General features: G+C 41.3%; 1 protein-coding gene across 4 annotated transcripts in view; it reads right to left on the bottom strand.

Annotated features, from left to right (window-relative positions):
* Window positions 1–17,900, bottom strand: part of PDE1B (phosphodiesterase 1B) — a 320,979-nt gene that overhangs the window by 125,920 nt on the left and 177,159 nt on the right. The window contains exon 1 of one of the 4 annotated variants that reach the window (XM_066584310.1): window positions 14,406–14,587. The exons of the other annotated variants lie outside the window; for them this stretch is intronic. Within the exon in view, the coding sequence (XP_066440407.1) occupies window positions 14,406–14,551 (146 nt within the window). The 5' untranslated portion in view covers window positions 14,552–14,587. Of the gene's footprint in view, window positions 1–14,405; window positions 14,588–17,900 lie in introns of those variants that run through there. 4 annotated transcript variants of the gene reach the window in all.

The following is a 17,900-nucleotide window of genomic DNA, read 5'->3' as shown; positions in this document are numbered from 1 at the left end:
CAACCGTTGATATCCACTGAAATGATTTGAGTACTGCATTCCCCTAGAGATCAGCACAATCTCTGTCCTCTCTTCGCATGTTAATTTTGCAGCCAACAAAGATAAAAGATTACAAAGATAAAATTGATAACTTTGGCAGAATCCTCATCAAATTCTCCATCAGATATATATCTCACATGCGCCCTTTCCCATTTGGTTTCAAGATGGCAGCTTTCAAAATGGCCGCTGTTTTGGAATATGCCCTTCAAAGATTTGCCTCCTTCTCCGTAACAACATGCCACATACAGGATGGTGTTCCCAACCACCGTTTTCCATTTATTTCATACCTTTGGACCATTTGTACAGTTGGCACTAATTTGCTACAGTGCCAAAATCTGCAGCCAACGTTGCATGTTATCTCCATATGTAATGTAGATACAGTACCGGCATATCTCCGAAACATGTCATCTTCCTTCTCCATAATCTATGCCATGAGTCTCCATAGTGATAGTCCAATAAAGGCAAAGAACACCTGAATACATGTTTAGCTTCATAGGCGCTACCTATTCTAGCCAGCGTAGGAAATGATTCCCATTCATCACCTCAGCCCCCTCTTACTTTTGACCAATACAAAGGAGGAACAAGGAAACCTGCTGCAGCCTGGTCGCTCTTCACCACTATTTAATTCAATTACGCTGTGTGCTCGATGCCATTAAGAGGTTGGTGTCAGTGGAGATTAGGAAAAATAAGACAGGTTCTGCTCTACAATTCAGACCTGCCGTCATATTTCTTATCCCATTTAGCGGTATTATACTCCACCGACATGTACTAAGGTAATCTAGTAATAGGGCTGTATAATTCTAGGGCCTTCATTTCAAACCGTTAATTGGTTGTACTGTGCTAGACTATTACAATGCTGCAGACAGATTAATAAATTCTGCCTCATAGAGAAAATGCCACACCATGAAGATTTTGTCACAGGGTTATACAATATTCAGATGATGTTCAGACAAACAATTAATGCAAATTGGTGCAGTTTCGGGCCAATCATGTGATCTGGGAGCGTGATAAAAGGTGAAAGCTAACTCTGGAGACGTTGTCAAACCCGCAGAAACTGCTTTGTATGTTTTTTACTTTGTGTCTGGATAAAAATTAAGGAGTGAAGATGCCTCTAAGACGCCGTCAAGAGTCATTTCAACAAATGGACAAGGTTACATAGAGCTCGTTAGTCTTTGCATTGTAGTGCGTGAGAAACTTAACGGAATGCCATGGGTCAAACTTGGAGACAATGGTCAGCAAAACTCAATAAGCATTGCTATAGTGAGACTGGAGCAATTAACCCTTTCCAATCCAATTTGTATTTGTGGTTTTCCTAGGGGGCTTACTCTTTTTCTGCTGTGATACAATGGCGCTATATGCTGGCAAAAGCCAGTACTGCATGAGGTGACACTTTGGATAGTCTCCGACAGCAGAGAGGCTGGCAATATACAGTAAGAGAACCCCGATGGACGTCTTCCAACATCGGAGCTATACTGCCTTAAATCATAATGTCTTCAGAGGTCAGACAGTGGATTGGAAAGGGTTAAGTGAACGCCACAATGCATGGACCAATGCATATAGCATCATTCAGTAACAGCTCCACAAACGCCAACTGGCAACATTCTGTGGAGTGTATAGACATATTTGGAGGTTCCAATATTGACAATATCAGATTTGTGTAGATTGGTTGAGGCAGGTTTGTGGTCATGTCATCCATTGCCCTTGACGTCACACCAACATCATGAACACTTACTTTAGTGCTGCTCCAGAGCTACCTGGCAAGACAAATGGCACAGTATGATGTTTAGCGATGCATCTAGATTCTGTCTCAGCAATGATGATCACTGAGTGAGGGTTTGGGGCAACGGGGCAATCGGGCTGATCCTTACGACATTTTGGAGAGCCAACTTCTCAACGTCCAGCCATGGTTTGGAGTGCCATCAGTATCAACAGCCAATCACCTGTAGTATGCATCAGGACCACAATTACTGCACGCCTCTATGATGATGAGATGCTGCAGCCCATCATACTACCATATCTTCAGGAAAAACAATAAATACACCAATCTTTATCCAGTATCCGATGTAAGCCAAAAATATACTGCATACAACCATCAAATGTTACACTGATACAACAGGATACAAAGACCAATTAATAAAAATATTATCTTTGTTAACTGCATAATATTAAAACCCCTTAAAAACAATGAAAGCAATGCCCATGTTAGGGCTCCTGCCCATGGGTGGATATTTGCTGCGGAATCTGCAGTGGTCATCTGCACCACAAATCCGCAGCAAATAGCGCTCATAGCATGCTATGGGAAATCGATTCTTCTTCCACACTTGCAGAAACCAATTGTGGTTTCCGCAAGCGGAGGAAAAATCCCAGCATGCTCCATTTCTCTGCGGATTTCGCACAAATGGCTTCAATTGCAGTCAATGAAAGCTGTCCTTATCCGCAGCCCTTCCACAATGACATTAGGTGATGCGCTAGGTGATGTCGCGGGATAAGCAGTAGTTAAAAAAATAAATCCGCACTGCGCATGTCCAACGGCGAGCTTTAAGATGCACGATTTATTGGACAACATAAGGCATAGCAGCACAATAAGCACATATAGAAGCCCAATCAAAAAAGTATAACCACATGAGGCAATATATATAGTTAACACAGCAGAATAAACCAAATTCAACTACACTGACTGCATGTACGACACTCCTCAAAGCGCGTCTTGCCAAATTGCTTCTTTTTTGATTGGGACCTGAGTTTATATGTCTGCTTAACACAATGTCAGGAACTGTGCTGACTGGGATTTGAAGTTCAGAACTTTTAGTTACGTCCTGTAGCCTTAACAATCATGCTATTTGAGCTCTTACCCTTCCTAGCCCTGTTCAGCTATATGCTGCTTGCAGACAAAGATTACTTACAAGGATTGTCCAAGGTAGTCAATAGTTATCTCAACAGGCTCTCCATGTGTAAAAATAACAACTCAGCTCATACTCACCCCTCCTGGTTCCCTGCTGTGCCCAGGGTCTCCCCTTTGACTGCTGCTTACAGGCTGCAGCAGCCTGTGTACAGGACAGAAATTCAGTTCTGCTATTCCAAGCTGTAACTTTGTTTCTGTTGCTTCAAGTTTGGTTCAGTTGTTTCATGATGCACGGCACTTTGTATTCTATCATGTCTTGTGTTACTGAATTTTACCAGATGTTTTTATACTTTAATCCAATTTTTTTATTTGTGCTGCACTTTATTTTTGTAACAAATCTAATTTTAGTTGAAGCTTTGTTGTCTGCCAGCTGGAATCCTATCCCGCACCCATCCTTACACACAATCTGAGAGCAGACTATGTACATGATGTGTGATAAATAATCCAAAATTGGCCATACATTGGGGATTTCAGATGGCTACTTTCTAGATGACTTATTGTTCATGGTCTTCTTTGACAACGATGCCACAATTTAACCCTTTCCAATCCACTGTCTCACCTCTGAAGACATTATGAGTTAAGGCTGTACAGCTCCGATGTTGGTAGACATCTGTGGGGATTCTCTTACTGTACATTACCAGCCTTTCTGCTGTTGGAGCCTATCCAACGTGTCGCCTCATGCAGTACTGGCTTTAGCCAGCATATAGCGCCGTTGTATACAGCAAAAAATTAGTAAGCCCCCTAGGAAAACCAGGATACAAATTGGATTGGAAAAGGTTAAAACAACACCTTGACAGTCTGGGCTTCCATTTATGAGATGCGGACCTGTGGTGTAAGGAATGATTGACTTTTCATCTACAGCACATGACAATGACTTGAAAACGCCAACATGGCAGGTCAACTTTTCCCCAGCTATCTGCTATCAATCCACATCTGTCACACCCATTGGTCCCACCAAATAGCAGTGACATTCAGTGGTAAATTGTCAACATTCTTAGCGATTCTTTAACAATTGTAATTGATTTCAGTTGATTCTTCTAAATGTTTTACTTTATTTTATTCAACATTTGAAGAAGTTGTCCCATTACAATTTTTTACACCTTTCCTCACATCTATTACCTGTCAATTAGAGGGTAACAAAAGTTCCAAAGTCCCCATTCCTGACCAAAGAAATGTTTCTGCATATAAATGAATGGCATCGAGTGACACATCAAAGTGATGACAATCCAGCTGTTTTTTGAAGTTCTGATGAAAGGGAATAGTGGAAACAGCCAAATGAGATCCCACAGCTGTGTCCGCTGATATCAAATCCAGCTAAATATCCTACTATACAGAGTAAAGTCAACTTCAACGACTGCTGCAGCACACTCAAGTCAAGTCAACAGGACTGCGATTTCTAGCTGTGATGGACAACCGTTAACCATTTTTTACTGAAAAGTTGAACTTCCTAAAACTTTATTTTAAAATGTGTGCTGAAGCATACTTTTCCTAAATTGTGTTCCTGATGATATATATTTTTTCACTTCAATTGCATGATTATGGGAGTAGCCATCTTGCTTAGGATGTCCTACAACAGTTCCAACAGAGAATCACACAACTCATAAAACAATATATATACTTCTATGCAAGTATAGTGTGGGCATGCTGTGTGAAATGTGCAGTAGTCACTATGCAGGGAGGGGGAAAAGGGTTAAGAAGCTAATTAATCTCAATTACCAATATATTGCCTGTGTTGTAGGATATGTTCCATTGCAATCCTGTCCTTCTCATGATAATGTGATGACTGATGACCCTGCGCTGAAATAAATATCATAAGCTGAACAATAATCTCTAAAAAGCAGGGAGTGCCGGTTTATTGTGAGTGCTCAATGACTAGTGTGAAAACTGGAATTTTTCAGGATTCTTTGTTTCATTAAGATAGTGACTAGAGATGAGCGAGCATACTCGGTAAGGCGATATACTCGAGAGAGCATCCCCTTTTTTGAGTACCTGCTGGCTCGTCCCTGAAGATTCGGGGGCCGCAGGGGTGAGTAGGGGCTTGCAAAGGGGATCGGGAGGGAGAGAGAGAGGAATCTCTCTCACTCTCCTCCCGGCTCCCCCTCGCTGCCCCGAGCCGCCCCCGACCCCCGCGGCCCCCCCAAATCTTTAGGGACGAGCCAGCATGTACTCAAAAAAGGGGATGCTCTCTCGAGTATATTGCCTTACCGAGTATGCTCGCTCATCTCTAATAGTGACCTAAGTAATTAAAAGAAGGCCACCACAAAAGCTTGAGTGAAATAAAAAATAAAATTAAAGTTGATTTGTTTAGGACTGTTTATTTTCCATGCGCTACCCTATCGACTTTCTATTCGATACTATACAACTGTAATATATAGTTAGTTACTACACCATAGGCAAAACAAAATGTAACTGTTGATTTCAACTCTATCTAAATCTATCATCATTTCCCACCAATGATTAATATAGTCGACAGAGTTGTGGAATGCCCTTTATCAAAATAATGTTCCCGGTTTTCCCACAAAAGCACTTGACTGTTAACATCATAAATTCAGTCTCTTATAAAACTCTGACATTCGTTCTTGTCCCTCTAATTCGGCTTCTTGTTAATGTTATAATGAAACCATCACTCGTTATAAAAATATTCATAGCCTATTAAACTGTTACATGGAAACATTTATTTTCATAGTATTTTTAACTTTTCTCACAGACATCGCTCAAACCATTCATGGAACATCAAGGCCTAACATGACTATGTAAATGGCCCTACAAGATCAGAGCACTCATCTCTTGCAGCTGTAAACATTGCATTGACCTACATGTCAGTTTGACATATAAGGAAGGTATTTCATTATGGGACCCACACTAAGGCTCTAAACAAACGAGCTTGGATTAAATTATAGGGAAGGCAAAAGGGAGAAATGCAATGGGGACTCCATCATCTAAAAGCCTCCGTCTTCAAGATGTATCACAGAAACCAGAAGTCTCCGATCCTGCACATTGTTAGGTTGGGTCCCATTCTTCTGTACCGTCATGAAACAGAATAACGAAAAAAAACTTGGCATGCCGCATCAATCAAATAATGGAAAGCAGCAGTATCTCACGAAACCCATTGACCATAATCAGTTCCATCCAGTTTCTGTCATGGTTTCCATCATTTTACTAAAAAAGTGGCACTATTTTTTTTTACATTTACGATAGAAATCATGACCGAAAACCCTAATGGAAATGTGAACAAAGCCTAAGCTGAGCATTCTATTAGCACTATTATTTACATCGTACAGTATGTAGGGCTAGATTATTACTTTATTATAGTTTAGATACTTCATGGCTCTGTTATTTCCATATTGTGGAGGTATTATTCTATGCATTGCGTGCTGCTATCATTTTAACACTACAAATAATGTTTTGTCCAGGGACTTCCATAGAGGCCAAAAAAAGGCCCCAAGCACTAAATACATTGGCCTATGTCCCATAAAGGTCAGTAGGCTTCTGTTGCTCTCATGGTTTCACTAGAGTAAAGGTCTCATTATCCATGCCATTTTCCATTTTTCTGAGCTTTGATTTCTGATAACAAAGATCTCTTTATTTTGACCTTCACGGATGTCTAAACAACACAAGTCGAAACAACATCAGAAACCTGCGACAAGCTTCTCAAAATGACCATAGGTACTTTCAGCCAAATTTGTGAAAAGAGCATTAATCAGTAACAAAATACACCCTCTTCAAGATGTGTCACAGAAACCAGAAGTCTCTCATGTTTGGAATCCCGGGTCCTGAACACTGTTAGGTTGGGTTCACACCTCCATTTGAAATCCCATTCTTCCATTCCGTCATGGAACAGAATAATGGAAAAAACCTGGCATGTCGCATCTATCAATCCGCTTAAAATTTCCATACTTCTGTTCCTTTATGGAACCGAAGAATGAAAAAAAAACCTACATACCAGATCTATCAAATGACGGAAACCAGCGGTGCCTGATGTAATCCATTGACCATAATAGGTTCCGTCCCGTTTCTGTCATGATTTCCACCACTTTACTGGAAAAAATACCCAAATTTTTGGGTATTTACAACAGAAACCATAACAGAAAGACCTAAAGGAAAGGTGAACAGAGTCTTATCTGGGCAGTTTACAGAATGTCAGTATCATTAGGGCTCTGTATTACTGTACTATAAATTAGGCCCTATATGGCTCTATTACTTAGCTATTGTGGAAGTGTTATTAGGTGCATTGCTTTATTATTACCATTTTAACACTTCAAAAATGTTTTTTTCCTGGGACTTTCATACGAGCCAAGAAAAGTCCCCAACCAGAAAATAAACTGGCCAATGTCTTGTAAATGCTAGTAGGCTTCCATTGCTCCCATGGTTTCTCTAAAGTGAAGGTCTCACATCCCTGCCATTTCCCATTCTTTAGAGCTATGAAAAGCACAAACAGTCAAGGACAAATTCTGTCTGATTGCTGATTACAAGGATCTATTTATTCTGATCTCCACCAATGTAATTTTCTGACAAGTCTAAACAACAATCACCGCCAGCAGCTATACTTACTGATAAGTCTAAACAACGTCAGAAACTTGCGACAACATCCTCAAAATGTCCATATGTGATTTTCTGGAAAATTTCTGAAAATAAATTTAAACAGTAACAAAAAATAATAAAAATTTTTGAAGATTATGAAGTAGATAGTAAAACTTAGAAAATAAAATCATCTCTAGAGCGCCTCCAAGCCACAGCATCTTGAATAAACTATTCCTTTAATAAAAGTCTCTTTATCTCTTCTTCCTTTAGGTGAAAAGAAACGGAGTTAGGATGCCTTACGGGACGCTGTCCGTCTTGCTGACTGTTTGGATGTGAGCATTTCTGAGAAAAATGGTCCTCTCTAGGCAGAAGGTTATTACATTTTATCTGTTGTAAATCGGTTTCAGCTTCTAATTTCTATACTTTCCAATGGTAAAGTGTCAAATTCAAAACTTTATTTAACACTGTTGAAAAAAAACAAAACTCCAGGCATCAGAAAACGTTAGCGCATATTAATATCCCCCCATATCAATGATACAAAATTAAAACAATGATAGATAAGTAGTAGGACAGAGATGTATATACGTTTGTCTTTTGCCCTATCATGCATCATTTTTAATTTCTAAGATGGGAATATATCACCTATATTTTTTTATACCAATTAAGACCATATAGTGAAACATATTCCATTTTCTAATCTGCTTTTATTTTCTTGTAGAGCCTGGCAGTTCTCTCTGACTATTCAGTGTAAGGATTTGCTTTATCTGTATAAGTTATCTGTTTTGTTGCCCTTAACTTTCTGTTAGAATTGGGGTTGCCACAAGGAGTGCAGGGGCCCGGGCTGGCATCCGGTTCCCCCACTCTGGTGGCTGGTCCCAGCGGCCGGCGGTGCACCCCGCATCATGTGTGGGCACGCCCATCCACTGATTGGCCGCGCGGCACTTTGGTCAGTGCACGTCGCCGGGGGGAGGCAGTTTTATGATTCATCCTGGTGGTCATGTGACTTCTACATAAAAACCTGGTCGGCCAGTCTCTCATTGCCAGTGTTTGGTTTTGATCCGTTCTGCCGACACCCGCTATCTCTGACTTTGACTTCCAGTGTTTGACTACTGCTTGCCTTTGACTTCCTCTGATTATCCTTCGGTACTGTGCACGTGCTTTCTGGTTCTAAACCTGCCTGGTTTTGATGATTATGCCCTGTTACCTTCAGGTTTCCACCTGTCTGTCTCCCAGTCCCTCCTTCCCGGGATCCCTGACACTAGTGCAGCATAGGGACCGTCGCCCAGTTGTCGCCCTGAGGCTTAGTCCAGGGGGGCAAGAAGGTAGGGACACAGGAGAAGGCTGGCATAGGGATTCCCTGTCCATCAGCCCTGGCCAGCCCTAACACTTTCATTTTGTATTACTTTTGGTAGACATTTTGGGGCTTCGGAACCAATTACCAGTTTGCCATAGAGTTATGGTTTCACTATACAATATTTTCAACATAGAAATGGTCATCTTGGTAAAAATTAGTCTTGCATTTTGAGGAACCATTGTACTCCTGCTTAGGCCCCTTGCACATTGTATTCAGATTTTCTCCACCATATTTTTTTTTAAATCTAAGTATCTAAAGGAAATTTCAATGTCCAGATAAGGGAGAGAAGTATTATTCTCCAATATTTTCTTACAGGGTGTTTCTTCTCTCCTTTGTGTCAACATCAGATTTTCCTTTTGATCCTAAACATATTCAGGAAAGTGGATCTCCATAACATCACATACAAGTGGTATTAGGACCCATTAAAGGGGTTGTCTCGCGCCGAAACGTGTTTTTTTTTCCCATAGGCCCCCCCGTTCGGCGCAGGACAACCCCAAAGGATGTGTTAAAAAAAATTTTATTACTTACCCGAATCCCCGCTCTGCGACGTCTTCCTTCTTCTTCCTTCACCAAGATGGCCGGAATCTTCACCCACGATGCACCGCGGGTCTTCTCCCATGGTGCACTGTGGGCTCTCTGCGGTCCATTGCCGATTCCAGCCTCCTGATTGGCTGGAATCGGCACACGTGACGGGGCGGAGCTATGATGACGACGCGGGACCAGCTCTCCGGCACGAGCGGCCCCATTCACCAGGGAGAAGACCGCACAGCGCAAGCGCGTCTAAAAACGCCAGAAGACAGCGAATTTAGACGGATCCATGGTGACGGGGATGCTAGCAATGGAGCAGGTAAGTGAATAACTTCTGTGTGGCTCATAATTAATGCACGATGTATATTACAAAGCGCATTAATATGGCCATACAGAAGTGTATGACCCCACTTGCTGCCGCGAGACAACCTCTTTAACACGCAAAGACACTATTTCAAACAACTGAAAGACTTTGTGACCTATTTGCATAAAGTGTTAATGGCCATTAACACTTTATCATCTTCATTTGCATGTAAAAGGGCATCCAGGAGCTGTTTGCAGAGCCCAGCGTATTAATCACACACCCAGCTGTGCACACAGCTGCATTGCTCTGCTCACAGTTGACAGCAGATTACAATTTTATCTGCCACCTCCCATGGAGATAACAGCGTGTGGTCTATTGAGAGATACTTTATCTCTCACTAGCTGAATGGTGGATTTTAAGTTCACCTTAAAATCATCTTTCAAATGAAAAGTGCACAATGCCCGCTTTTACATGTAACAATTATCGCTCATTTTTGGTCGTTTGAACGAATTTTGAGCAATAATTGTGTAAATGGGCCTTACATTCCATACTTTCTAGAGACAATTACTTAGTTTTAGGTTCTGCTGCTATTCCCTGTGTGCTTCCCCTTGTCTCCCCAAATTTTGCCCCCCCCCCCCCCAAATAGTATAGTAGGTTACACAGAATATGTAGTCCTATAGAATTACTGATAACACCACCTCAGAACATTGGTTTGTGTGAAATAGTAAACTCAGCTCTCCTAAATCTGTAAGAACACAATTTCTTTCAATTTTCTTCCTGGAGTTTTCCAAAACTAAAACAAGACTAGTAATATATGGCCCATTTAGAGGCATTAGTAACAATACTAAAATTGTATTGTCTTGATGGCACCATGCAGTTGTACTTTATATTTGCTCTCAACCAGTAAGATTAATTAATACAAGCTATCACAACAAAACAGAGGAAAATAACAGGCTCATATAATGTATGCTCCTAATTAAACACAGAAAGGAGTGAAACAATCCTATAGTATCAGTTGGCTCACATAAAATACCCAAGACAAACACAGCGCCCGGAAAGGTATTGTGCTCATCTCACAAATGCAAGGTGTAGAATAGACAGAGACAATGGTTGACAGGTTGAGGGCACAAGATAAGAGCCTTTGCATTAGTTAGAACTGCCAAGGGTTCCAAACCAGATTACAAGCATGACTGCACCATATAAAATCACAAGTCGGTGGCTGGCAATTCACCCATCATAGCTAAGCAGAATACTCTTTGGCATCAAGAAAGATGCAAACGGCATACAGCAATATATACCGGCGTATAAGGCGACCCCCCAACTTTCACCTTATACGCCGGTAATACAGTGGAGAAAAAAAAAATCATTACTCACCTCCCCCGGCGTTCTGTCGCGCTCCGGCAATGATGTCATTGAATAGTGTGATTGGCTGAAGCCACGTGCGCCTTCAGCCAATCACAGCCATTCAATGCTGTCATTGAATGGCTGTAACTGGCTGACGGCGTGTGTATTAGCTTTCTGGAGGCGGGGATTTCAAGCCCCGCATTCAGAAAGCAATGCTGCGCCGGGGACGAGGAGCGAGCGACATCCTGCCGGAGCGCGACAGAACGCTGGGGGAGGTAAGTAATGATTTTTTTTTTTTTACACTTTTTTTTTGGTATTACTGGCGCATAAGACGACCCCCGACTTCAGAGCAGATTTTTCGGGGTTCAAAAGTCGTCTTATACGCCGGTATATACGGTAACATGACAGATCAAACATTGTCAATTCAGCCAATGATTGTACCATACATTGGGCAAGAAACCTGATTTTGGAAAGACAGTCCTGCGAACTGGACCTCAAGAGGAGTTGGTTTTTTCTCAAAAACATTTTTAAAGACTATGCAGAAATTTACAAATGGTTGGCAACCCTCTTCCTTTAATCTTCAATTTCATATGGAGTTGTGGGGAAAATATTTTGTCATCAGATGCCAATGCATATTACAGAACTATTCTCCGCTACAAGAATTAGTTCTAGGAGGAAACCCCAGTGCCGCTGTGTGCACCGAATGTCTACGGCTGTGCTCTACTGTGGGCATAAAGCCCAACAGTTGCAGTTATATGATGAACACACTTAATATAACATTAGAGATGAGCGAGCATACTCGCTAAGGGCAATTACTCGAGCGAGCATTGCCCTTAGCGAGTACCTGCCCGCTCGGAAGAAAAGGTTCGGCTGCGGTGTGGGAGAGCGGGGAGGAACGGAAGGGAGATCTCTCTCTCCCTCCTGCTCCCCCCTGCTCATGGCCGCAACTCACCTGTCACCTGCGGCGGCAGCCGAACCTTTTCTTGCGAGCCGGCAGGTACTCGCTAAGGACAATGCTCGATCGAGTAATTGTCCGTAGCGAGTATGCTCGCTCATCTCTATATAACATCTTTTAAAGGGAGGCTATATGTTTTCCTGTGTTGGTAACAAATGTTTTTGTTTTATGAGGGAAAGGCAATATTCATAAATATTCTAGTTATTACACCCATGAGAAAAGCCCTGTGAAATCCAACTAGTGCTCATTTTATATTTTTTTATTGGTTTATAATGGACAGCATGAGGGGCTCATAGACTAACGACATAGTTAGTGCCGATTAAGTGTAAACACTAACATGGATTTTAAGGCAGTTCAACCTGTTTACTACTTAACCCTCTATGATCAGTGACCCTTAAGCTGTAGCCAACTACTACCCTTGCAAGCACTTTATCCTAACCGCTCACTTGCATTCTCTATTACTATGTGATGTACATTACTAGGTAATATGCTAACACTATATTAAAAAACGTAATACAAATGTAGTGGTAATCCCTTCTATAACTGTAGGAATACCCTATTTATCTGGACCTGTGTTCTACCTCTCACATAAAACACAGTAAACATCCTTTAGATATTTATTTCTTAAAGCGAATTCGGCACTGGGTTCATGTTGCCTGAATCATAGGCAGCATGAACCAGGGACAGGTATGCCCATTGCTCAGTGCATATATTATTATGAAAGGATGCTGCGTTTCATGATAAACAAAGTTTGGAGTTGCCTTGCAATGAGAGAAAAAAGGGGAGAGAGCCGTCAGTCAAGGTGCTGTGGGAGGGGAGAAGCTGGCACTGCCCAACTCTCTCCGTTCTGAGTCAAACGTCAAAGTGTATTTATGCTGATACACACAACATATACATTGTGGCAACGAGCATACCTGTCCTGGGTTCATACTCCCCATGCTTCAAGCAGCATGAGCCAAGTGGCAGGTTCCCTTTAAACATCCTCTTTAAAAATGTAATCCTTTACAGACCACCATAAACATGCCGATGTGTATCACTGTATAATCACACCTGTTTCTTTCATATTATGTACCGACTGTAAGGATAGGATCTCATTGAATGGATGTAGTGGGGAAAATTTCTGTAGGAAAATCAAGATAGGCAAATTTGCACCAAATTTCACAGATTTCGGTGCAGATTTTTATTTTGCAGAAAAGGTGAAAGCTTAAAATGGAAAATGGAAAACAAAAGTAGTATGCTTACCTAATCTCCTGCTGCTCCCTTGCCGTCACTTACCTGGTCCCCCACCAATATCTTTACACTGCTCTTCCAGAATGAGGTGTCAACGCTTGTTATTGCTGCAGTCTAAGATTGGCAACATTGGAGGCCAATTGGTGGGGCAACCAGGCAATCATCCCCATAGGACTGCTAATCGATTGAGCAAGAATACTGTTTTTTTAATTTTATGCAATTATCCACAGAGAAATCCACAAGACTAAGATATGACTATACATTTTTTTTCGTCCTCATTGAAGTCAATGGGGATAATTGTCAAATCTTGCTCTTTCTGAAAAATTTGTCAATTCCCACTATACGTGCAAAAAATGTATTAAATTCTCATGTGTTTGCTTGTTACTGTAAATCTGCTGTGGAGATTTCTGCTAAAATGGCCAAAAAAAGTAAAAATTTGCATCACTTAAATCCCATAAAAATTCACCCAAAAATATTTTACTTGTTTTATGAGACAAAAATGTCCCAATAAAATGTAAATGAATGAAAAGAAACTCTAAAATGACATATAAAAATGAGGAGAGAGAAAAAAATTGATATGGAGTAACTTTGTGGCGCCCACATTGAAGCCGCAAACTATTACACGTGTTTGCATTTAAAATTCTATTATGATGATTGTCCTTCGAAAGGAAAAATCCCAGAGCACTGAGAGCCGAGTTATTACGTACATTCCATGTGCGAGCAGCATCAAGAGAGATAAACAAGTGTCACTGCCAAGCATGTTAAGTATATTTACTAGGCACGCAGTCACTCCGAACATTTCCTGCGGCATGACTTAAAACATGTTGCATTGGGGGGGGGAGGACAGCACTTATATACAAAATGCTCATATTCATCCACCAAAGAAGGAAACAAGACTACTAACTACTAATGTACAATACACACTGCTTCAGGCTTAATACTCTGTAAAGAATACACTAAGGAAAAACCAAATAAACATAGAGTTGATAATGTTGACCGGAGGTAAGACCCAACACTTAGCAACTTCTACGGTTCCGTGAAGACCATTGGGAATGAATTAGAGAGGTCTGCTTAATGTGTATACTCCACATAGACTAAAAAGTAAAACAGGAAGAAGCAGAATGTTTAAAGTATATTCTACAAAGTGCCGAAAAAGTAAACGGAACGCTACAAGTGCGGATTTTCTTGGAGATATAGATCTTCCACACTTCGTGGATGTTCTTCCTACCTGAAGACAGGGACCTGCAGATACTTCCGTCGGACTTTGATAAACTTTTCCTCAGTGCCTTTGATATTCTCCTTTCCCTGCAGACAAGACTCTGACGGTGTAGATACTGTATAGTCTTCCGACTGTAAAGTACTGCTGGATAACATTTCTCAAGGGCTCCTGCTAGCTAGCCATGATGCACATCTGGGATATAAGGGGGTATAAGAAGCTACAGAACTATGACAGTTGTTTGGATGGGGTGGGAGGAGAATAGGCGGGGGGAAGTGTACACTCTGGAAAGAACTTTGGAGAAAGTTTTTCATTGTTTCAGGCTGAGGGAAAATTATTCACATTTAAAACAATGTTTTATAGTAGATTCAGAGATACTCCTTATACATAAAAGAATGCTGGCGCTCATGGCCAGAGTGTTAATGTCCATTAACTGATTTATGGCATGGGATATGTTTTTACCTGACATTATAAAGTACTGGGGGAGAGTGATAAACTTCAAGTCTTCTTTATGGAACTTCACTCTAAGTATGGATTCTTTTATTTTAGATACAGAGAGAAAGTTCCTTCGGCTCAACTCAATCAGTACAAGACACTCACGAATTTCCAGATACCGCCCATAACATGCAATTGATGATTCTTCCTGCACACGAGCGGAAACTAATTGCAGTTTCCGTCTGCGGATTAAAAATCACAGCATGCTCCATGTTTGCGTGGATTCCGCGCGTCAATACATGAGCTCCTGCCCTTACTGGACTTTATTGGACTGGAATATGCTTTATACTATTTTATGCTATAAAATACAAGTTTCTACCTAAAAAAAAACATATCTAGCACTTTACCTAATGGCTCTTTAGGCAATTTCTTTCCTGAACCAAATAGCAGGTGCCTATTTTGCTGGTAATGTATTGGCAGATGCTGTGAAATGCAGTGCAATCACTTGACTAAGTAAAAAGCACCAAAATTCTGTTTAGGGATATAAGAAACTACAGTCAATAACAAAACTTCGACCGTAGACTGGAGTGATAAAGTAGGTGGAACAACCCCATGTTGGGGTGTATCTAGACTAGATATTATCACTGGAGTCCCATGCGGGGTCTCAGTGAGGGCCTATATCCAAAAATTCGTGTGGAGGTGCTGCCAACCAGAATTGTGCCTGTATGGACAGGGCATGAAACTGGCAGAGAGACATAGACAGAACTGCTGGGTTAAGGCTGGGTTCACACAGGGCAGGTTTATTGCGGTTTTTAGCTACGGTTTTACGTTGCGGTTTTGCCGCATAAGAGCTGCTTCTGGGGCAAAACCGCTTCAAAGGTTATTTTTGTCTTGTGTATTTTCTTGCATATTTTTTCCCGTGGAAAATCCGCAAGCGTTTTTTTCCGCAGCGCTTTGTTACTTTTGCAGCGGATTTTGCTGCTTTCATAGAGGTCTATGGACAAAAAAGCGCTACAGAAAAGTCAAAAGAATTGACATGCTGCGTCTTGAAAAACCGCACCGCAGCTGCATTTCCGCGCTGCGGCAGTGCGGAAAAAATCCGTCCTGTGAGAACAGCTTTTTGCCCAAACACATTTGTACTGCATTGACTGCAAATGCAGCGGTTTTGCCGCAGTGCGGATATGCAACGGCAAACCGCGGCAGAACCGCAGCAAATCCGCCCTGTGTGAACCCAGGCTAAGGGTGCAACCCTGCAAAAAAACGTAATGAAGAACCGGTTAGGTGGAAGGAATTTTTTTATCACACAAACTTAAAAGCCAGCAAAGAAATGCATTTTGAGGACAAAGCCTCTTCCTCAGTTTGGGTTGACTCTGTCCCCCAATAGAAAAAAGGTTTGAATAAATTACACCAAATTAATTAAAGAGGTTTGCCAAGAGTTATAGAATCTTACAGACTTATCAGGTGATATAAAGTTTATAGCAACAATCAATACAAAAAGTATCTTTGTGGTGAAACCTTGGGTTGAGGTACCTCTACATGGTATGAATGTCAGGCACATAAGCACCCAGCAGCCGTCCCACTGACTATCACCTGACTAGTGCTCCTGTGCTTTATACAGGAGTGATAGTCATTCTGTGAATGCAGGCAGAGGCTGCTGGACATCATTCCGACTTGCCCGCCTCCATTCACGGCAAACAGGCAGTTGTTCATAGTTCAACAACTGTCTGTTTACACGGGCCGATAGTTGCTTGGTTTTTAGTTCTGCTAAAAAAATTAATGGACTCAGACAAGTGAACAACTTCTCACTTGGTGCCCTGTCGGCGGCCGTGTGTCCAACGATAATTTGGGCGGTAATCACCCTGTGTAAAGTTAGTGTTTGGCTCCACCAGAGTAGCAGAGGATCCTCCAGTCAACCCATGCTCAGAGGCAATAATGAGCAGTCCTAGGTCACTTTTGTACAGTGGTACCTCGTGTGGTGCAGAGTGTTAAAGCAGCAGAAATGCAATCCTAAGCTCTCGCTCATGACCTGAAGGTTGCAGATTCAATCCCCGCTTGGTTCAGGTAGCTGGCTCAAGCTTGACTCAGCCTTCCATCCTACCGAGGTCGGTAAAATGAGCTTGCTGGGGGGTAAAAGAATACTGGGGAAGGCAAAAGCAAACCACCCCGCAAAAACAGTCTGCCAAGAAAACGTCACCCTAGGAGACAGTTATGACTCGGTGCTTACACCAGGTGACTTTATCTTACTCTGTTAAGTACTTTACACCAATATTTGTAAGCCAAAACTAGGAGCGTATCTTGGTATCTTCGATTCAGACTTGGTTTTGGATTACGAACACTAATGCAAAATACTGATAAAAATATGCTAAAGAGAATAGAAAAAAAGAATAGAATTAGAAGGAAGGCAAAATTAATCAGTTGAATGTAATGCATTATTCCTTGAAGTACATATGAAATCAGATGATGCTGTGTCTTTAAATGCTCTGTAAAGAGAAGCATCAAATGACACAGAAACTTGTTTTCTTGAGCCTCCAGCAAGCAACTTCTCTCTTCAGAGAGGCAAGCAGAGATTAACCAGCCAGGGAGTGGGAGACAATCTCAAGTCACTTAATGCAGAATTCACAATATGACTGTTAATGAAGTTTACTTATCAGCAAAGGGATAAGCTGGAGGCTGGCAAGAAATGTCTGCCAAATGAAGAGCAAAAAAAAAAAAAATTCATCTCCACAATGTATTCTTCACGTTTTCATAAATCACTTGACCCATGCTGTACTATCTGTTACATGGATTTCTCATGATCTAACTTGGCAGCGCCTTCCTTTCCTGTGGAAATAATATATTTTGGCAGCTGAAATGAACATATGAAAGATAGAGGATTGAGTTACCATCAGGCACATCGACTTGATATGCTATATAGTAATTGCCCAGAAAATACAAAAAAAAAAAAAAAAAAAAAAAAAAAAGAGCTATAGGATTTGTGTATAACCTAAGCTGAACTCCAGCAGGTACCTAGTAAATGTCACTGCTATGCACAGATGCAACAGCTACATTCACATTTCTTGTTTTTCCCTATGT

Source organism: Eleutherodactylus coqui, chromosome 1 (genome assembly GCF_035609145.1).
Source record: "Eleutherodactylus coqui strain aEleCoq1 chromosome 1, aEleCoq1.hap1, whole genome shotgun sequence".
NCBI lineage: Eukaryota > Metazoa > Chordata > Amphibia > Anura > Eleutherodactylidae > Eleutherodactylus > Eleutherodactylus coqui.
This window is presented reverse-complemented; position numbering and strand designations above follow the sequence as displayed.